The sequence below is a fragment of the Pan troglodytes genome, chromosome 18 (genome assembly GCF_028858775.2).
Source record: "Pan troglodytes isolate AG18354 chromosome 18, NHGRI_mPanTro3-v2.0_pri, whole genome shotgun sequence".
Lineage (NCBI taxonomy): Eukaryota > Metazoa > Chordata > Mammalia > Primates > Hominidae > Pan > Pan troglodytes.
This window is the reverse complement of record NC_072416.2, coordinates 16,547,824-16,569,584: the sequence shown is the minus strand read 5'-3', so window position 1 is coordinate 16,569,584 and position 21,761 is coordinate 16,547,824. Positions and strand designations below refer to the sequence as shown.

At 41.6% G+C, this 21,761-nt stretch overlaps 1 protein-coding gene, 1 long non-coding RNA gene and 1 pseudogene across 2 annotated transcripts in view; 2 read left to right on the top strand and 1 right to left on the bottom strand.

The window, feature by feature from the left end:
• The window catches only part of ERCC4 (ERCC excision repair 4, endonuclease catalytic subunit), a 32,381-nt gene extending 24,862 nt beyond the window's left edge, over positions 1–7,519 (bottom strand). Inside the window, exons 1-3 of the mRNA XM_510831.8 lie at positions 7,068–7,519; positions 5,232–5,412; positions 692–887 (exon numbers count right to left, since the gene is read on the bottom strand). Coding sequence (XP_510831.2) covers positions 692–887; positions 5,232–5,412; positions 7,068–7,274 — 584 coding nt within the window. The 5' untranslated portion in view covers positions 7,275–7,519. The remainder of the gene's footprint in view (positions 1–691; positions 888–5,231; positions 5,413–7,067) is intronic.
• On the top strand, positions 838–21,072 carry LOC107968793 (uncharacterized). The gene is made up of 3 exons (XR_001710232.3): positions 838–923; positions 18,712–19,100; positions 20,941–21,072. It is a non-coding gene; the product is annotated as an uncharacterized LOC107968793 (long non-coding RNA).
• LOC107968792 (small ribosomal subunit protein eS26-like) lies at positions 4,686–5,180 on the top strand (annotated as a pseudogene).
• Positions 21,073–21,761: the final 689 nt, after the last annotated feature.

Genomic DNA, 21,761 nt, shown 5'->3' with positions numbered 1-21,761 from the left:
CCAAGTAGCTGGGACTACAGGCATGTGCCAACACGCCTGGCTAATTTTTGTATTTATAATAGAGACAGGGTTTCACCATGTTGACCAGGATGGTCTCGAACTCCTGACCTCAGGTGATCCGCCTGCCTTGGCCTCCCAAAGCTCTGGGATTATAGGCGTATGCACCCGGTGTACAACTACTCTCAAAATAACATATATTATAACCAAAATACATGGTAGCATAGGTTGCAAAAATGTTTGAAAACTGAAACCTTAATGTTATTCCTAGAAATTAATAAAACTTCTTCAAAACCTTTGTGCTTTATTTCCCTGTTGAGTAATTTTCAAAGCAGAAGTGGTAATCTTAGCCAATAAATCTGCAGTACACCTAAAGCTGTTGTATATGTGGGTCTCTAGATCCCTGGGAGTTTCCCTAAATGTGTAAGAAAGAATAAAGTGGCTGTCTTGGATGGATGTGATGGACCAGCAGAAAAGTAACCATCAAATTGCTCTCGACTTAAATAAAACCACAAACTTGGTGAATACATATTTATAGCTGGATGCGTTTGTTATAAACCTGACTAGGTTCTATCAAACAAAATTACAATGAATTTTACATTATATTACATCAAAGTGCAATTAAGTTACAGTAGATCTCACAAACAAAGATGACAAATAATATCATCATTATTTGTCACATAATGTTCTTTACCTTGGCCACAGATACAGTTTCCTCACAAAAAGATTTCTCATCACTCTTTCCACATGACAAAAACCAGTATCAAAGGCAACAGCATTGTCTGTGAAAGCTTTAATAAAACCACGTTTGTTTTTCTGGCGAAAGAGGCGCAAGATGAATGCTTCTTGACAAGACTCGATTATTCTGTGGGCTCTATACACCAAGATGCCTGAGGGGGAGAAACGTAATTTAAACTACAGAACAGGTAGGTAATTTCCATTCATTCATCACATTTTTCTTAAGGACCTACATGAGAATGAACAAGCACCATTCTAGACTGGGCATACAGCCATGCACAGAACAGACATAAATCCCTGTCCTCAAGGAATTGACTATAAACAATATAAATACGTAAAATATTTAGGATGTTACAAGTGCTGAGAAGAAAAAATGAATCAGAGAAGGAGGAGAGGGAGTATGTATGAGGGGTGGTCTCACCAAGGTGATATCTGAATAAAGGCTGGATGGAGCCTTGTGACCATCTGGGCCAAGAGAGTTCCAGGCTGCCAGGCTGAGGGGACAGTGAGGGCACAGGCCCTGGGGTGGGGTGTTTCTGGCATGTTAGAGGAAGAATTTCTGAAAGCAAAGTAGGTCATGAATTTTTTTTTAATATATGAATCAGATGTGGACTATACAAAATAGCCACATTTTAGAAGTCTGGGCAACATCTACATTACCTATTAGATGAATTCAATTTTCAGAATCAGAAGATAGTCAATTCAGAGGTAAATTAGTCCATTTAAAACAAAAACCTTCAATCGACATACTTATACATGTCTTTGGGGGTGTACATGATTATAACACCTCAGAATCTCAAAAATAAGAACAATTATACGTGCTTTGTTATTTATGAAATGAGACTACTGACCCAGATCTTTCATATATATTGTGTCATCTGATGCAGTGTCATTAGTGCTAAGTTAGGGAGAAACATGAGATGACATAAAGGCATACAGACATGCTTTCTAGATCAAAACCACAATTACTCCAAGACAAGTCTGTCTTTTAGACCTAAATCAAGCTGGTTACCTTATATATATTTGGCATAATGGTACTTGCATGCTTTTGATCCAGTTCTCATATCTGGAAGGGTATGGACAATAATACTAACAGTGATTTATGACCCTTCTAATAGTTCAATAAACTAAACTCAGATTTTACTATTTTAATGTTTAAGTTTTGGATAGAGGTGGATGGAGCTAAATTTACTCTAGCTCAGCAAATTATATTCCAAATATAGTAAAAATTAATAATGTTATTTAGGAATTTATAGACAAAGGATTTTCAATAACCCCCCAATACACATACATAACTAATTTACTACTCAGAAAATATTCTGTACCTACTTGGTGGGTTTTCCCAAGGACTCTAAGAGGCCACATTTTGTTAGCCTGGATTGAAATATTACGTAGAGTCAAGAATAATAAAAATGAACTTCCAAAGAAAAGGAGAAACTCAATTTAAGAAAATGTTGCGCTCCAAAAAGTTGTCTTTATTTTGGTTGGAACCCAGGAGGAAGAAGAGAACTGATACTACATCCCAGGTAACTGGGTTAGGTGTTTCTATAGATTTTTATTTCATTGAATTGTTATGATAATTCCATGCAGTAGGTATCATGATGAGACCAAGGAAGGGAAGCAACTTAACCAAGGTCATCCAGCAAGCAAGTGGGAGGCCGAAGGTTCCAAATCATGTGTAAAATCATGTTATTCCTATTTAGTCACACCAACTCAAGACACTCCTTTTTCAAAAAATAAAAATAATAGAAGCAGGTTAGGTTTTTGGGAGGAGTTTTAGCTCCACAAAAGCCTACTTTAGTTTTTTTTGTTCCTATGACATTTTGTACCCATACTGTACTATAACTACTTCTTTACTTGTCTCCTCCATTAAACTGCCCGAGAACAGGAACATCGTAACACCAACAGGCAGAGATCACAGAGATCATAGAATGCTGACTATGTGCCATGCTACCAAGTATTTTACATATAAGCATTTCATTTCACCCTGACAATCCTAGGAGGAAGGTACTATCTTTATCACCAATGTACGGGTGAGTAAGCTGAGGCATAGAGAAATTAAGAAACTTGCCTAAAAATACACAGCTGGTGCAAGATGAAGATAACTCAAACCCAGAAGCAGTCTAACTCACGAGTTCACCATACTGTCCCATTCATCTGTCTATCTTCAGCACCCTTCCTGCCAAACAAGGGACCCTTAGTGAGTTAAATATTTGTTGAATGAATATAAAGTGGAGGCACAGCACTGGGTACACAAATCAAAAGTGTAACTGAAAAATACATATATATTTCCCAGAAAGTGTGTTCTTAGTTCTGTCTGGAGATGTCAGGGTCAGTTTTGGCAATGAAAGCATCCTCCTGTCCTGTTCTTTTCAAGGTACAACCTCACCAGATATTTATATAGTTCTCTCACGTGTTAGGAGTTCTGGTTAGCAGGGACTCCCAGGGTGGGGTGTGGTGGTAATAATGGGTGGTGACAGGTGAAGAAGTTGGGGCTGGGGTATTCAGCCTTTCCAGAGGGTTACCTGCACTTCACGCACTGCTCTTTGGTCAGCCCTGGGGGATGATCCCAGGGGATGAAAGAATTCAAAAGAATTCATTTTTGGCATTCATTTACATTCCACTCAGCCAAGCATCAGTAACAGCTCCAGCTTCATTATTCGCTGGGCTTTGATCAGAAAGGAGGAGGGAATTTGGCATTTTTCATTAGGAGCTACAGATAAGCCAGACTTCAACGTTGCATAAATTCACATTGCTCTCTGCCTAATTAGGTTGCACTGTAACTGAAAGTCACAGGATATTACTGCCACCTAGTGGTAGTTTTAAACACAACAAAAAATTTTTTAAATCAATTTGAAAAATAAAGTAAAACCAAGCTTGTAAGAAAGCAACAAACAGTAAAAGACTGGTGTATCAAGATTTCTGGTTATAAAAGGCCAATTTTATTTGGTATGAATTACTAAGAGTTTGTTGTGTACCAGGCACTATACTAAGAAATTATTTTATTAACTTAATCCTTATAATAACTTCAGGAAGCACTGTTTTCTTAATGAGAAAACTGGGGTTAATGAAAATTAAGGAGTTTGCTTTGTAAGCAGGGTGTTAGCATTCAAAATCAGGTAAGCCTATGATACTGTTTATAACAATTATAAAAGTTATAAAAGAGTAACCAAACTTCTTCAATCGGTTTACCATTGAAGCATTCATTGACACATTTATTTATCAAATTTTTCTTGAGGGTCATCTAGGTTCAGGGCAACATGACAGATACAGTGGGAAGTAAGATTATGAATTTCAGAGTCTCTCTGCCTCCAGAAGTTCACTAATGATCACAGTACTATATCCATCCATCATTCACCCAACAAATATGTCTTTAGTGCCTACCATGTACCAGTTATTTAGCCTGGGATGAACAACTTGTTCCTTGTGCTTCAGCTTATCTTGTGAGTGAGATAGACAAACACATAAATATAATGTAGTGTTGTGAGCACTATGACTGGGGAGAAATACAGGGTAATATGAGGGCACAGAGGCACAGCCCCTACATTAGCTTTGGGGACATCAGAAAAGGTTTTGAAAGGATAATGAAAATGAATTTCTTTTCTATTTAATTCTAGCTAAAATAATTTTTCCTCAAAATAAGCAAGCAACTACTTGATTTAATTTCAAATAATGCCAAAAAAAATCTTAAAGAGGAAAACTAAACATTTTAGGAAATATACAAGGATTATTTATAAACATTTCAAATCTGATTAAGTTCTAAAAGCAAATGCTAACAAATTGCAAGTATTTACTGAATAAGAGCTTAGAAAACAATGAAAAGTTAATCTAACATTTAGTTACTTATTCAGGTCACAGATATTTATTGAGCATCTACAATGTGTCAGGTATCATGCTGAAAGTTGGAAGCATAATGTTGAACAAAAGGATCCAGTAGTGCCCACTAGAAGGTTCTAGTAGAGCGTTCAGCAGAGGAGACAGACAAAAATAAAAATGTAGAAAATACCCTCTCCGGTCCGTGCCTCCAAGATGACAAAGAAAAGAAAGGACAACGGTCATGCCAAAAAGGGCTGCGGCCACGTGCAGCCTATTTGCTGCACGAACTGTGCCTGATGTGTGCCCAAGGATAAAGCCATTAAGAAATTCGTCACTCAAAACACAGTGGAGGCCACAGCAGTCAGGGACATTTCTGAAGCGAGCATCTTCGACGCCTATGTGCTTCCCAAGATGTATGTGAAGCTAAATTACTGTGTGAGTTGTGCAATTCACAACAAAGTAGTCAGGAATCGATCTTGTGAAGCCTGCAAGGACCGAACACCCCCACCCAGATTTAGACCTGTGGGTGCTGCCCCACGACCCCTACCAAAGGTGATGTAGGGAGCTGAGTCCTTCAAGACTGAAGACAGACTATTCTCTGGAGAAAAATAAAATGGAAATTGTACTTAAAAAAAAAAAGTACAAATTTACATACAAATAATAAGATTTCAAATTCTTACCAGTAATTAAATCTGAAGGTATTCTATCAGTCAAGAAGTCAACCACAAGTATCCTACTTGTCGCAAATATAACACCACCTTGTGTGTAAACTTCATAGCGACTGTTGCTTGTGATTTCATTTGTTACACGGCGAGGGAGGTGTTCAACTCCTTCTATCTTCAGCTGATTGATAAAATACTCCTAAATCAAATCAAACTTGATTAGTAGGCTATTTAATACAGGGCAGTTTTTAATAGGTCACAGATACTTAAAATAATGTGCTGTCTTTCTCTGAGATAATGAACTTAATAATGAATATACACACTAAGTTACTTCTTTATAGTAACTTCAGCCAACCAGTCTACATTTAATGAGGTTTTCTTGTTTTGGGGTTTACACTAAGGAATAATTGCACTTCAGTCATTATCAGCACTCAACTACAATAACATATGCACACACATACAAAACCTCAAACTTTTAAAAGCCTGGATTAAAAGATTTCTGCTACCTAGAAAATACTTCCCACCAAAGCCAGGTTTGTAGCCAAGCACATTCTATGAGATGATAACAAGGGAATCCTTTCCCCAGACAATGTTTTAGACTATCAGTTCTGTGCTAATCCATCCTAGAGGGACTTCATGTCACTGGGTCCCTTGGCTTGGTTTATTTATATCCCCAGTTTAAAACCATCTTTACTAGGCCCTGTGTGTTGCCTTAGGCCCTATGCCAAGCACTGGGGATACCTAGATGAATCAAACAGGGTCCCTGCCCTCAAAGAGACTGTAGTCACTCTTCTCAGCTGACATTTTTCTCCTGGCCACCTGATATACCTAGGGGATCATCAGACTTGTCAGAACAAGCTGTGTCCCCTCTCAACACCCCTCAGACCCATGTGTAGTCCCATTCCATCTTTCTCAGTGTTCTCCATTCTCCTTAACTGTAGTTAAACTTTGCCAACATCCTCAGCGTCCAGCTCCAATCCCTTTCTGACCCTATGGCCCTCTTAACACAGCCTTGGTGAATGTCCTATTTCCTGGTCCCTCCTTTTCCCTATTGGGTTTTTCCAGCCTCAGCATCTCCTTTCATGTCTCCCCATCACCCTCAGAGACCTTCCATCCTCATCACTGTTCCCTTTCAGGGACCTTCCTTCTGCCCCCAGAAACTCCCTTAATGGCCAACTTCAGGACTCTCCCGTTATTCCTATCCAGATCCTCCTTCCGACATCTCCCCCTCCCCTGCAGCGACCTCCGATCCTCTCCTACCACTCAGAGCCCCTTCACCTTTCAGTGCCCTTGCACCCATGTCAGGGACCTGCATCCTTCTGGGGACCCCTCCCATCCCTCTTAGTGTTGTCAGGGAATTGCATCCTTCTCGGGACCCCTTCCATCATTCTCACTGTGCCTGCACAGTGTCAGGGACCCGCATCCCCTGGGGACCCCTCCCATTTCTCTTAGTGTTCTTGAACTCTGGTCAAAGACTTGCATCCTTCTTGGGACCCCTCCCTTCCCTCTCAGAGTCCCCGCACAGTGTCAGGGACTGGCATTCCTCTTAGTGTTCTTCAACTCCTGCCAGGGACCTGCAGCCTTCTCGGGGCCCCTCCAATTCTTATCAGTGTCCCCGCACGGTGTGAGCGACCGGTATCCTCCTAGCGACCCCTTACATACGTCTGTGTTCCCGCAGTGTGAGGGACCTGCATCCCCCTGGGGACCCCTGCCATCCTTCTCTGTGTCATCGCGTAGTGTCAGGGGCCTGAATCCCCCTCAGAGCCCCTCCATCCCTGTCAGAGGCCTCGCATTCGCTCAGGAGGCCCTCAACACTCTCGGAGTCCCCTCACTCCCGCGCCAGCGCGGCCGCACCTCCTCGGCCGGCTGCGTGTTGAGCACCAGCACCAGGCAGGCTGGGTGGCAGTGCAGCTGGAGAAAGTGGTAGAGGAGCCGGTCCGCGCCGAGCCCGCGGGCGCACACTACTAGCCCGTCAGTGTCGAGCAGTTCCAGCACCAGCTGTCGCTCGTACTCCAGCAGCGGCGCCATGGCAATCCGTCGAGCCGGCAGCCCTGACTCCATGGAAGCTCTTCCGGGTCGCAGCCGAACGCAGCCGAAGGAAGCCGACTCCGAGTGGAGAGTAGGCCGAACTCAACCGAAGAGAGCCGAGTCCGAGAGGACGGCAGCCAGCCGAACGTAGCCGAGGAGAGCTGAGACTGAGATCATCCTGGGCCGAACGCAGCCGAAGAGGAGCCGAGGCCACGACAAGCGCGCTCTCAGAAAGCCGAAGAGAGCCGAGCCTGAGAAGGCAAGCGTTGGCCGAACTCAGCCGAAGAAGAGCCGAGTGGAGCCGAAGATTCATAGAGTCACCTGTAGGGGCTGGCGCCCCCTGTCGGTGTAGCTTGCAGATATCAGGCTCCATTCACGTCTCTTTTGAGGTTCCACATCCCCTGGCACCCTAGCCTCAAGCTGCCAAAAAGCAAGGGAAGGGGAAGTAAGCCTAAGGAGCTTAATCCCCCGACATCGACAGTTGAAAAAGTTACTGGTCAATATTCCAAATGCGCCAAGAGTTAGTAGCACCTGTTTCCTAGGGTGGTTTTTGGCCCTTCCTTTTGCGATTACTCCCCATCCCTCTTTTAATTTTTTTTTTCTTTCCCGAGACAGGATGTTGATATGTTGCCCAGGCTGGAGTGCAGTGGCTGTGGAATAAGCAGAATCATTTACTAACTTCAGACCTCTGTTTGCCTCCCAAAGACTTCAATACAATAAACTATTTTTAAGAATCCCTCCTTCCACTAGAGGGACACCTCCCGCAGTGTTTGTTCTATACCTAGAAATGCCTGATAGTTGAACTAGTAGAGGAATTGTTTTGTATAGAAACCCCCCACCTTTGTTATTAGAAAATAGAAAATACAAGTAAACAAAAATGAAAATCGCTTGTTTCCATTACTTGGAAATAACCACTGTTAACATCACGAAATCTATTTTATTTAGTCCTTTTTTTTCTATCTATATACACATTCTCTCATCACACGGAGTTCTTTTACCGATACGAGATAATTAATATCCCTGATTTAAATCCCCAGCTTTGTCATTAACATTTGGCAAACCTCTGAACATGATGTTTCATATTCTTTTACAAAGTCCTTTTATATGGCTGATGAGATTTTCATTATGTGGGTGTACTTACCTAATTGCTTATTAGAGGACATTTAGTCTGTTTCTGCTTTTTCCCTTCCAGTAATATAAATAATATTTCACTAAACATCTTTGTATGTAAATTCAACCGTGGCCTTCAGATACACGTCTAGAAATGAATAATCACTGGGATAAAGAGAAAAAAATTTGTAAGGCTTTTCATTCCATTCACATTGCCACATTGCCCTCTAGAAAGCCTATACCAATTCACATTCACACTAGCCGTTTCCAAGAGGATCTGTTCCTCTACCTCTTTACTGCTTAATCTGGTATTTTGCTTACATTTTGTCAAGATGAAAATAGCATATAATTCCTGAATGCTGTTTAAGTGGAAAGGGTTGCCGGCAGACACTTTACATACAGCGTTTCCTGTGGGCAGATATTAATCTCGTCAGTTCTGCCAGTGAGAAAAATGGAGGTGCAGGGAGGTTATATAACTTGGGCAAGGCCACGGGAGCTAGTTAGTGTATTTCTTAGATCTATTTCAGGACGTGATATGGGGGTACTCAACACATATTTAGGAAATGAAGATTGAAATGACAAAGCTGAAATTCAAACCTGACTCCCAAGCGGTGGTAGGCAGAATATCGGCTTCCCAAAGATGTTCATATCCTAATCCCTGGAGCCTGTAGGTTGTTTTATGTGGCAAAGGGGGGTTTGCAGATGGGAGTATGTTAAGGTTCTTGAGATGGGGGGATTATATGGATTATCCAGGTGGGCTCAATGTATCACAAATGTGCTTATAAGAGAAAGAGAGAGGTAGGAGGGTCAGATTCAGAGATGTGACAGGAGGCCGAGTTCAGAGTGATGTGGAACGGGCACTGAACCAAGGAATGCAGCCCTTACAAGCTGAAAAAGGCCAGGAAATGGATTCTCCCCTAGGGCTCCCGGGAGGACTGCAGCTTTATCCACCCATTTTGGACTTCCGACCCCCAGAACTGGAAGATAATGAATTTGTGTTAAGTCCGTTTGATCAGATGACGTCCCCAGCTGATCAAAACAAAATAAAATTTAAAAACTGTAGATAGGGCCGGACGCGGTGGCTCACGCCTGTAATCCCAGCACTTTGTGAAGCCGAGGCAGGCGGATCACCTGAGGTCGGGAGTTCGAGACCAGCCTGACCAACATGGTGGAACCCCGTCTCTACTAAAAATACAAAAATTAGCCAGGCGTGGTGGCGCATGCCTGTAATCTCAGCTAAGGCTGAGGCAGGAGAATCGCTTGAACCCAGGAGGCAGAGGTTGCGGTGAGCCGAGTTGGCGCCATTGCACTCCAGCCTGGGCAACAAAAGTGAAATTCCGTCTCAAAAAAACTAACCAACCAACCAACCAAACAAACAAAAACTATACATAGGAGTATACAGTGAAACAATCTTTTTGGAAGGCGATTGGTCAATCTACATAGAAATTTTAAATACATGTATAGATACATATACACATACAGTCATCTGGTGAATGTTTATGGGGCACCCAACGTGTCAGGTACTGCTCTAAGCGCTGGGAGCTTACTAGTGCGCAAAGCAGGCATAGCACTTATATTCTAGTGGGGAGCTTGTATATGAAGATGTGTATTCATTATATCATTGTGTGGACTATTGTTATTTCTTGGATATTTCTCCTAAATGTCCAAGAATAGGAGAGTAGTTAAAATTTCTTCATGCATCTCTGATAGGTAGAATATTAGCCATGAAAACCTGTTTGTGGAAAGATACTCAATATGTATTATTGTATACTGAAAAAAGCAGTTGCAAAACAGTAATGTATAGTATGGTCCCATTTGTATAAAAACAAAACGGTAAATGGTATGTGCATAGAAAAGTCCTAGAATAAACAGATCTTAACCACAGCAATTACTTCTGGGGAGTTGACATAAGTAATGGGTTTCAGGATCAGACCTTTGTATTTCAGTATATGCCTTTCTGCTCTGTTTGACTTTCTTATCATGAACTTATATTGCTTTTATAATAAAAATGAAAGAAAAAAACTTCCCAGCTACTGTATAAATACTTCATCAGCACTAAAAAATATCACCTTGTGAATTCTAGATTTAAATGTATGTGGTGGGCAACATTTAATGTCAAATGTTGGTATCTGGGGAAGTAGACTTTTATAAATTGTGACAGGTTGTGGCTACACATTTTATTTTTGTCCCTGGGTAAAAGCTTTCAATTTGAGGTGAAGATTTTTTTTTTTTTTTTTTTTTTTTGAGACAGGGTCTCACCCTGTCGCCCAGGCTGGAGTGCAGTGGCATGAACTTGGCTCACTGCAACCTCGGCCTCCTGGGTTCAAACAATTCTCGTGCCTCAGCCTCCTGAGTAGCTGGGATTACAGGCACACACCACTATGCCCAGCTAATTTTGTATTATTAGTAGAGTTGGGGCTTCGCCATGTTGGCCAGGCTGGTCTTGAACTCCTGACTTCAAGTAATCTGCCTGCCTCAGCCTCCCAAAGTGCTGAGATTACAGGCATGAGCCACCGCTTCCAGCCTAAAGTTTGTTCTTTATATCTCTTATGGTTTTTGATGTCCTTTCTGCTTTAAATTATCTCCAATGAGGATTTTAATTATTCTATTAGAATTTAAATTTCTTCATTATTCTTTTCTTAATTTGGCTTTTTGTTCTGCATTTCTGTCTTTACCTTTATAGCTCCCTACTTTTGTTTCATAGACGCTTCTTGATTTTATGTTTATTTCTCTATCTATCTCTACATAGATTTAGATATATGCAGATTTTCTATATATCTACCTAGATATATTTAGATATAAATACACATTATCTTTACCTAAACTATAGATATAGATAGATAGAAACTTACAGTTGGCCCTCTGTGGGTTCTGCATCTGTGGATCCAACCAACTGTGATTTGAAAATATTGAAAAGAAAAACCAATTAAAAAATAACAATACAACAACAAGATAATTTATAAAATTAGAAAAGTTAAATTTTATTTGAGGTTTTCCCAATATTCTACTTAAAATTTGATATTTTTGTCCTAATCCATAACATTTAGGGATTTAAGAACATAAAGCAATTTGGATATTTACACATTTGTTTAGTGAAGAGCTCTCAAGCAAAGCAATGCTTGGTCGCAGTTGTCCTGCCTCTCCCTACTTTTCTCTGGAACAGAGAATTTTAAGGGCATCATCACCAGAACTTTATAGACATACAAATATCTATGCCCATACATCAGACTTATAGCAAGACTCTTGTAAAAGTGGAATGACTTCATATAAGATGTATGCAGCTTTCCAAATGCTGTTTGTTTCTAAGTGTTCCTATATAGAAATATGAGAGGTGCCTATTTTTACAGTCTTAGAAGGCACACACATTTCAGGCGCCAGGAGTGAGAAACACCTGCTGGTGTAGGAAGAGCCAGAGATACTCTATTTAGATATCAGACCAGCTATCAATATTCCACAAGAGCGCCTGTGCTGAGAATTAGTGAGTTTCTGCCCTCAGACTCCCTGCTGCATGATTCTCAGCAGTGGTAACTCCCTCTTGTTGCTGGCATTGCAGGCTGAGCATGCTGAATTTAAAGAATTTAAGTACTAAATATAATATTTACACATCTGGAGGAATTCTGCCAATATGCACTAAATGACTGTGAACCAGAAGTCCCTCTGAATCCACTGCTTTGGCATGGCTCAGTGTCTGCAGTGGCTGCATGCTCTAGGGGACAGAACATGGCCTTTAGTCACGTAGACCTGGACTGAGGTCCAGCATTGCCCGAATAACCACTTGGCCTTGGTAAGTCACAAAGCCCATCATTTATTAAACAATGTGTCTTAGGTGGCGGGTGCTCATGCCTGTAATCCCAGCACTTTGGGAGGCCAAGGCAGATGGATCACTTGAAGTCAGGAGTTCAAGACCAGCCTGGCCAACATAGTGAAACCCTGCCTCTACCAAAAAATACAAGAATTAGCCCAGCACGGTGGCGTGCACCTGTAGTCCCAGCTACTCAGGAGGATGAGGTAGGTGAATTGCTTGAACCCTGGGGGGGCAGAGGTTGCAGTGAGCTGAGATTTCACCACTGCACTTCAGCCTGGGTGACAGAGTGAGACACTGTCTCAAACAAACAAACAAACAAACAAACAAAAAAACAAGAACCCAATTGTCTTAGGTCATATTCCCCAGAAGCAGAGCCTAAGAATTCCTGTGTGTATCAGCCAGGGTTCAATCAGAGAAACAGATCTACAAGGAGTAATATGGAATAAGGGATTGATTACAGGGTTGTGGCCTAACACAATGATGGGAGATGGTTGAATTGTTTATGGTCATTGCTTCTGTGTTTGGTGCTGGGCTTGAAGTCAGCAGGGCAGGCAGACAGGAAGGAAAGATGGGTGTAGAATAGAGGAGGGGAGGAAGAACTGAATCCTATGGGGATGAGCTGGAACTCACATTGGTTTCTTAACCACTTGCATGCTTCCGACTTCCATGATGTGGAGTCTCTTGCAGGGGAAGGTGGTGCCCGTCATCATGGGTTTAGACACTCACCTTGGCAAGGAAGCAGAGTTGAGGAAGGAGGAGAAACTAAAAGGGGAGAGGCTGAAGGGGGAGGGCTGTCAGGAGATGGAGTAGCTGTGGACCTGCTCACCACCCCTCACCAACCAGGTAAGCCTGGGAACCAATGACAATATAGATGAGTTGCAACACTGCGTACTGCTCACCTGCTTTTGGATGCTGCTTCACTCTTGCCCTCCCCATTGGATGCTAAATCCTCCTGTGGCCAAACCTAATCCAGAACTGTATAGGGAAGGGAATTCTAGGTTATGTGGTTCCAGCTTGGTTAAGTGGACATGGTGAGGTAAGAGGCGAGACTCAACTCAGGAGGTGGGACTCAACTCTGTAGGTGGGACTCAGACACCGGACCAAATTGAGGACTAGCTAAAACAGGGATGGGGTGGAAGCAGCTTTCCATAAGATATGTCCACCAGTGTGCCATGTCAGCTTACCATTGCCATGGCAACACCCAGAAGTCACTGCCCTTTTCCATGGCAACAACCTGGTAACCTGGAATTACCACCCTGGTCTAGAAATTTCTGCATAAACTGCCCCTTAATTTTCATATAATGAAAAGTGGGTATAAATATGACTGCAGAACTAGGCATTCTGGGCACACTGCCTACAGGATAGCCCTGCTCAGCTAGGAGCAGTCCCTCTGCTGCTGCTGTGAACTGCTGCTTTAATAAAAGCTGCTGTCTAATATCACCAGCTCGCCCTTGAACTCTTTCCTGGGTGAAGCCAAGAACCCTCCTGGGATAAGCCCCAGTTGTGGGGCTTGCCTGTCTTGCATCAATAGTGCAAATCACTGTGCTGTGCAAGTGATTTAGGAAGGGAGGGATCTCAGGAGAAACTGGTAAGGAAGTGGGGGAAGCAGAACAGGAAAGGGAAAGAAGCCAAGCAAGGTGTGATTTTGGGCAAAGCCTAGGCTTATCCCACGGGTACAAGGGTCGAAGTTACCCCTCATAGTTATCCTGCCCTGAGGCAAGGGAGCTGGGCTTTCATAAACTTGCACTGTCAGTTATTTTCTACTGGCCCAGGGGTGGGGAGTAAACTCCCAGGCACATTTTGTTCTCTGCAAATACAGGCACAGCAGCTCCTCTGGAGGAGTGGCAGGGGCAGGTTTTAGGAAGCAAAAGCAAGCTGCAGCCAAGCTAGCTGAGTGCCATGGACACACAGGTTGGTTTCATACCTTGGCTATTGTTAATAGTGCTACAGTGAACATGGGAATGCAGATGTCTCTTTGACAAAATAATTTCAGATCTTTTGGGTAAATATCCAGAAGTGGGAGTGCTGAATCGTATGGCACTTTTATTTTCAGTTGTTTGAGGAATCTCCTTATAGTTTTACATATGGCTATACTAATTTACATTCCTACCAATAGTGTACAAGGGTTCTCTTTTCCCCACATCCTTGCTAACACTTGTTACCTTTTGTCTTCTTTATAATAGCCATTCTGACAGGTGTGAGATGATCTCATTTTGGTTTTAATTTGCATTTCCCTAGTGATTAGTGATGTTGAGCATTTTTTTTTCATATATTTGTTGGCCATTTGTATGTCTTCTTTTGAGAAATGCCTATTTGGGTTGCTTGCCCATTATTTATTTTTAGTTTTAGTTTTTGAGACAGGGTCTTGCTCTGTCAGCCAGGCTGGAGTGGAGTGGCATGATCATGGCTCACTACAGCCTCAACCTCCTGGGCTCAAGCGATCCTCCCACCTCATTCTCCCAGGTAGCTGGGACTACAGGTGCATGCCACCATGCCCAGCTAATTTTTCTATTGTTTTTGTAGAGGTGGGGTTTCACAATGTTGCCCAGGCTGGCCTTGAACTCCTGGGTTCAAGTGATGTGCCCATCTTGGCCTCCCGAAGTGTTGGGATTATAGGTGTGAGCCACCTGGCCCAGCCTTGCTCATTTTTCAATTTTGCTTGTTTGTTTTCTTGCTATTGACTTGTCCAACTATCTTCTATATTTTAGATATTAACTCCTTATTGGAGTATGGCTGGCAGACATTTCCTTTTAATCCATAGGTTGTCTCTACATATTGTTAATTGTTTGCTGTGAAGAAACTTTGGTTTGATGTAATTCCATTTGTCTATTTTTGCTTTTGTTGCCTGTGGGGTCAAATAAAAAAAGTCATTGCCTATACCAATGTTATATAGTTTTTCTTCTGTATTTTCTTCTAGTAGTTTTACAGTTTCTGGTCTTACGTATAAGTCTAATCCATTTTGAGTTGATTTTTATATATGGATATGAGATAAGGGTCCAATTTTATTTTTTTTATATGTGGATATCCTATTTTCCCAACACCATTTGTTAAAGAAACAATCCTTTCCCCATTGTGTATCCATGGCACTTTTGTTGAAAATTGACTATACATGCATAGGATCATTTCTGGGCTCTCTATTCTGCTCCACTGGTTGGTGTATCTGTTTTGTTTTGTTTTGTTTTTGCCAGTACCATGCTGTTTTGATTACTATAGCTTTGTAGCATAGTTTGAAATCACGTAATGTGATAACTTCAGCTTTGTTCTTTTTGCTCATAATTGCCTTGGCTGTTGAGGGATTTTTTTTTTTTTTTTTTGTGGTTCATCATGGAATTAAATTAATGTAATCCATGTAGAACATTCAGCACAGTTCCTGACAAGACTAAGTACTCAACAAATGGTGGCTCTATCTAACTGTAATATTGGAAATTGAGGCTCATAACTGAGGGTTATATAAACTGATAAGCTTTACCCAGTAAGTCAGGACTCAAACTCCTAGTCCGGGGCTCTTTCTAAAATTGTTCTGCCTCCCCAGATATTCTCCAACTATTCATTTACTATCCTTTTACTACATTGCTACTTTTGACTTGCTAATATTTTATGAAGGGTTTTTACATTTGTTTTCCTAAGTGAAGTAGGGTTTGGGTTTTCTTGTATGTGCTATGTTTATTTGAATTAGATGTCAAGATTACAATAATTTTGCAATGGGAGTCAGGTAGCTTTTTATTTTTACTGTTGAAGAGGGAATCTATTGTTTAAGGATTTGGGAGAACTTGTCTGTCAAACTCTATGGGCCTTTTTCTCTTTCTTTCTCTCTTTCTCTTGTGATAGACCTTTGACTACTATTGAAATTTCTTTTATGGTAATGAGTTTCTAACTTTTTTATTTTGTCTTGGGCCACATTACATAAATACATCTGGAAACTGCATTTCGTTTAGGATTTAAAATTTAATAGCACATAAAGTCCATTGTAATCTCTTTTGATTTTTAAATCATGGCAATGCCCACTGGTATGTCATCTTTTACATTGCTAATATTGTTTACTTGTCACTTCTTTGTTTTTCTGAATCAAAATTGCTGAGAGTTGTCTATTTTATGTGTCTTTTCAAAGACCCAGCTTATGTCTTTGTAGGTCAATTCTAGCACTTTTTATATTGAATTTCTATTTTTATTTTTTTTTCAGTGATCTTTGGCTCTATTTTGTTGTTCTTTTTCTAAGCTCTTCAGATGAATGTTTAGTTCACTCTTTTCTCAATTTTTAAATATGCAATTCTAGTATATTAAGGTATGTGGTTGTAAACATCTGTCCAAATACCACTTTGTCTATATCACACACAGTGCTTTCACTGTCATTTGGTTCTAAATATTTTGTAGTTGCTACTTTGATTTGTTGTTTAACCCATTAAATAAAAAGAGCATTTTTAGGTCCTTTTTTTTTTTTTTTTTTTAAGATGAAGTCTTGCTCTGTCACCCAGGCTGGAGTGCAGTGGCACGATTTCGGCTCCTGAGTTTGCGCCACTGCACTCCAGCCTGGATGACAGAGCAACGTCTGCCTCCTGGGTTCAAGCAATTTTTACCTGCCTCAACCTCCTGAGCAGCTGGGATTACAGGCATGCACCACTACCCCAGATAATTTTTGTATTTTTAGTACAGACAGGGTTTTACCGTGTTGCCCAGGCTGGTCTTGAACTCCTGACCTCAAGTGATCCACTCGCCTCAGCCTCCCAAAGTGCTGGGATTACAGGCATGAGCCACCAAGCCCAGATGGTGTTTTTAGGTTTCTAAATGTATGGAGGCTAGATAATTTTTTTTTGGTAGATTCATAATTTTATTACACTGTAGTCAATATGAGATCAATTTTTATGAAATTTATTGAGGCTTCCTTTGTGGCTTAAACACACGGGCTTTTTGTGGGTACATATTATATGTGTATTTGAAAAGAAAGTATAAACTGTTGGGCTTTGAAAATCTTTTATGCCTTGACAAGAGTTTTCAGTTTCTGAGCATGGTGTGTTACAATCTGTTCTGACTATGGCTGAAAGTACAGATAAGCAGAGTCAACAGTTCTGCAAAAACATTTGAATGGCAAAACCCCAATGATTCCTCACTTAAGAAGAATGTGAAAGCCCTGGACTTTTGTACTGGTGGTTGTGGCACTGCCAGGTGGCTCGATTCTGCACAATGACATTTCCCTGGCTGAGAAGCCCGTGCATTATCCAGAGAGAAGGGCATGTACTCGCCAGCCAGACACAAGCTGATTGGATGGAGGCATTTAGACAGTCAGCCACTATTTCTTTTACTCCCAAGAACAGGCTTTTGCTCTGCTCACTCTTCTGTGGGTAAATGAAACCTCTGGTGGCAGACTTCCATACTTCTAGTCTTGTCTATTGGCAGCCTTTCCTGGGTATTTTGCCGGGTACTCACTCATTGCTATTAATTTTGTGACCAATCTGCTTCCCACTTCTACTCCAGCCCCGTTTCTGTTGAACAATTTGTCTTTTTTCCCCTCCAAAATCTGTCCTTGCTAAAGTCCAATCCATTGAACATTTGCAACTATTGTTATCTTTATGCATACTTTAAGATACAATTTGTGGGCTGGGAGTGTTGGCTCATGCCTGTAATCCCAGCACTTTGGGAGGCCAAAGCAGGCAGATCACTTGAGGCCAGGAGTTCAAGACCAGCCTGGTCAAGATGATGAAACCCCGTCTTTACTAAAAATACAAAAAAATTAGCTGGACGTGGTCATGGGTACCTGTAGTCCTGGTTACTTGGGAGGGTGAGGTAGAAGAATCGCTTGAACCTGGGAGGCATAGGTTGCAGTAAGCCGAGATTGTGCCACTGCACTCCAGCCTGGGCGACAGAGCCAGACTCCTTCTCAAAAATGAAATGAAATGAAATAAAATAAAATAAAATAAAATTTGTTAAAATTCCAATGTGCTGGGGTTGCATTCATGTTCTTAAATCAGGCTCTGCAGTTTACTATTGCCATGTTCATTACTAAGTGGATTTTAAAAAACATTTTAAATAATAATATTAAAATACTAATATTTTACTATTTTTATTTAAAGTGTACAATTTGGTAAGTTTTGACATATGTGTACATTTTGAAACCATCATCAAAACTCATGAATCTAGGCAATACCCTCCAAACGTGTCCTTGTGCCCTTGTAATCTCTCCCCGTATGAGTGCCTGACACTGGTCCCACTAATTCTTCAGCCTGGTTCTTCCCTGGCCTTGAGCTAACCCTAATATGCATGCATCCATCAGTCCACAGCTGATTTCCCAGGGAACCACTCCAACCTTCTCTCTCAGGCCACGCTCTTTCCTACAGGACTGTTTTCTGCCTTGGTCTTCCCTAATTTGCAGATCCATCTCCTCGACACAGGGCATCTCCTGGGCATTCCGTCCCTGGAAACTCTAGTTAGAAAGCTGGAGCAATCACAGTTTGGGCTCACCTTATTTGTTTTCCACCCTGAGACCCCTGTCCTTCATTGCCTGAAGTCTACTGCCTTGAAACTGCCATTTCACACACTTTGCCCGTATTTTTGTTGTTTCAGGTGTGAGGGTAAATCTGGCCCCCATTCCTCCATCTTGGCTGGAAGTGGAAGTCCCAGTGGATATTTTTGAGCCCCTGATGTATGCCAGGCACTGCTGTAAGCACTGAGTATTCAAAGATGAACAAAATGATGTGGCCCCAGTCTCCTAAAAGAAGAAGACAACAAGTAAATAAATACACAAAATTATTATAGATGGTCATGCATGCTAAGAAGTAACCATGGACCAACATGAGAATGATGGGGACAGGAGTTGCTGCACACTAACAGGTGAGGTAAAGTCTGAAGAAGCAGCCAGTCATATGAGGAGGAGGAGGACAAGCATCCCAGTCATGGAGAACAACTGTGCAAAGAACGTGGAAAGCTTGGCATGCTCTAGGCACAGATGGAAGGTCAGTGTGCCTGGGAGATGTAGGATGACATGGTGTTGGAGAGGAGGGTAAGATCCAGGTCATGGGAGCCTATGAGGCCATCCTAGAGTCTGGGCTGACTTCCAAGCACAATGGAAAGTCATGGAAGGTTTTAAGGAGGAGCACTCCATGACCTAATTTAATTATAGGAAGGTTGGCCAGGCATAATGGCTCATGCCTCTAATCCTCGTTCTTTGGGAAGCTGAGATGGGAGGATTGCTTGAGGCCAGAAGTTCAAGACCAGCTGGGCAACATTGCAAGACCCTGTGTCTATCTTATTAAAAAGAAATAATTGCAGGAGGGTCAGTCTGACTATTGGTGGAGAATGAGTTAGATGGGACAAAAATAGATCCAAGGGGACCAGACAGGAAGCTGATATATGATTCAGCTGACAGATGATGGTAGACTTGAAAAAGGCAATGCTATGGAGGGATGAGAAGGGAATGGACCTGAGATATATCTGGGAGAACAGTAGACAGATTTCTTGATAGATGGGATGTGAGAGGAGGAGGGGAGGAAAGGAAGCATTAAGAATGACTCCTAGGTTTTTGACTAAAGCAACCATGTGGTTGGTGGTGCGTTTGGTGGGGATGAGGAAGGCTAGTGAGGGGTTGGACATGAGCTGGAGGCTGGAGAACAGGTTTGGGATGGGAAATCAGTAGGTTCATTTAGAATCACGAGTTTCATACAGGAAACCACTGAAAAGTGGAACAATGGAGACATTATAACCAGCAGCAGTGTCTTCTGAGTCTCTGTTGCCTTATCTGTAAATGTGGAATAATAATACCTTCCTCCTCGTTGTTGTAAGGAATGAATGAGGAAATATGCTGAGCATCACTGCATGGCTGCTCAAAAAAGTAAATTTCCTTATACAATTAAAGCAAGCTCTAGGCAAAACCATTAACTAGGTCAGTGGCTCCCAGAATTTGAGTTTATAGACTGAGACAGTAACTTAAAACAATGGATACAATTACGGGTGGCTGCCAAATTCTTATTTTGCCAAGGTAGGACATTAGATAAACAACTAGTAACCATGATCATCATCACTTCATAAAAGAAATGACGTTCTAATACCAAAAAAATGTAGGAAGGTTATTTGTTATTTCCAGCTTAACAATAATAAAGGATAATATTGTCAACCTCTATTTTCTTTTTCTTTCTTTCCTTCTTTCTTTCTTTCTCTCTCTCTTTCTTTCTTTCTTTTTTTTTCTCTCTCTCCCTTCCTTTTTTCCTTTTCTTTCTTACAGGATCTCACTATGTTGTCCAGGCTGGTCTCAAATTGCTGGCCTCAAATGATCTTCCCACCGCAGCCTCCCGAGTATCTGGGATTAGAGGCATACCCCACCATGCCTGGCTATATTGTCAACTTAGCTTTCTAATGACCACTTCCTGTTTCATTTTCCCCTTGCACCACAGGGCAGTGAACAGTATCATGAGCAGGCATTGGGTACCTGGGTGCCTTTTGAGGAACCACTGAACTGAGCAGCAGCTGAATTCAGCTTCCTCTCCTTCACTTGTTTGCATCCCTGATTCCTCTCTACGTTTTTCTCCCTGGTTTGCAAGGATTATGTTGTCCTTTCATCCCTCCTGATGGCATCTATGGATGGTATCCCATTGTGGTTGTCACTATTTCCCATCATCCCCCTCTTCCGGGCCACCTAAAAGCCTACATTTTCCAGCTCCCTGCAGTTGACAAAACCATGTGACTATTCTGGCCAATAGGATGGGAGTACAAGCATTATGTCACTCAGAGGTGGAAGCATTTAAGGGCCAGCATGTGATTCTCTGTGATGTTTTCTTTTTTTTCTCCCTCCATCCATAGTGAAGCATCTGTTGAAATGGAGGTGCCACAGATGGAAGCAACCATGGCACGGAGGGCAGCTTCCCCAGAAAACTGCCCAGACTCACAGAGTTCTTTGTGGGAGGAAGGAATAAACCCATGTAAAGCTCCCGAGATTTTCGCATTGCTTATTACTGCAGCATCACTTGGTCTGCTCCAGCCAATGGCAGCATCAAGACGTGTTTGACTTGAGCAAACTTAACATCTGATTTTGATAAATATCAGTCTGAAAAGAAAACAATTCCTGCTTTTCAATTTTTAATTTTTTAAAAAACTTAAATTATCTTGCATTTGCCTCCGTTTGACCCCTACTGGGATGCTAGGTTGAATTCTTTGTTGATGATTTAAATTAAAATCTCATAACACTAGGATGGAAAACAATCAGATATCCCCCAGTGCCCTTTATTACTGACCAGATTGCCTTTAAAGCTGCTTTCTTTCTGGGCATTCTCAGAGAATCTGGATAAATGACTTTTCTCTCGCATTTTCCTCAGGGTCTTGTTATTCTTTTAAAACTTCTGTTATATAAAGTGCTAGGTAAACACAGCATAGTATGTTGTTTTGGGTTATGCTCAAACAGCGAAATTGACGGTTCTCTAGTTAACTGGATCCAAGCAAGAAGCCAAGCCCACTTATTTGGATATCTTTAAAAGTAAATTGTTGATTACTACTCATTTGTTCTTAAGGCATTTGTGGTTCATCTGCTGAACACTTTTCTCTGGTGAAAAAAAAAAAAGATGAAAGATGGCAGATACGTGTAGGGACCAGCCCCACAGGGTTGTGGGTCTCTCCTCGTGTGTGGC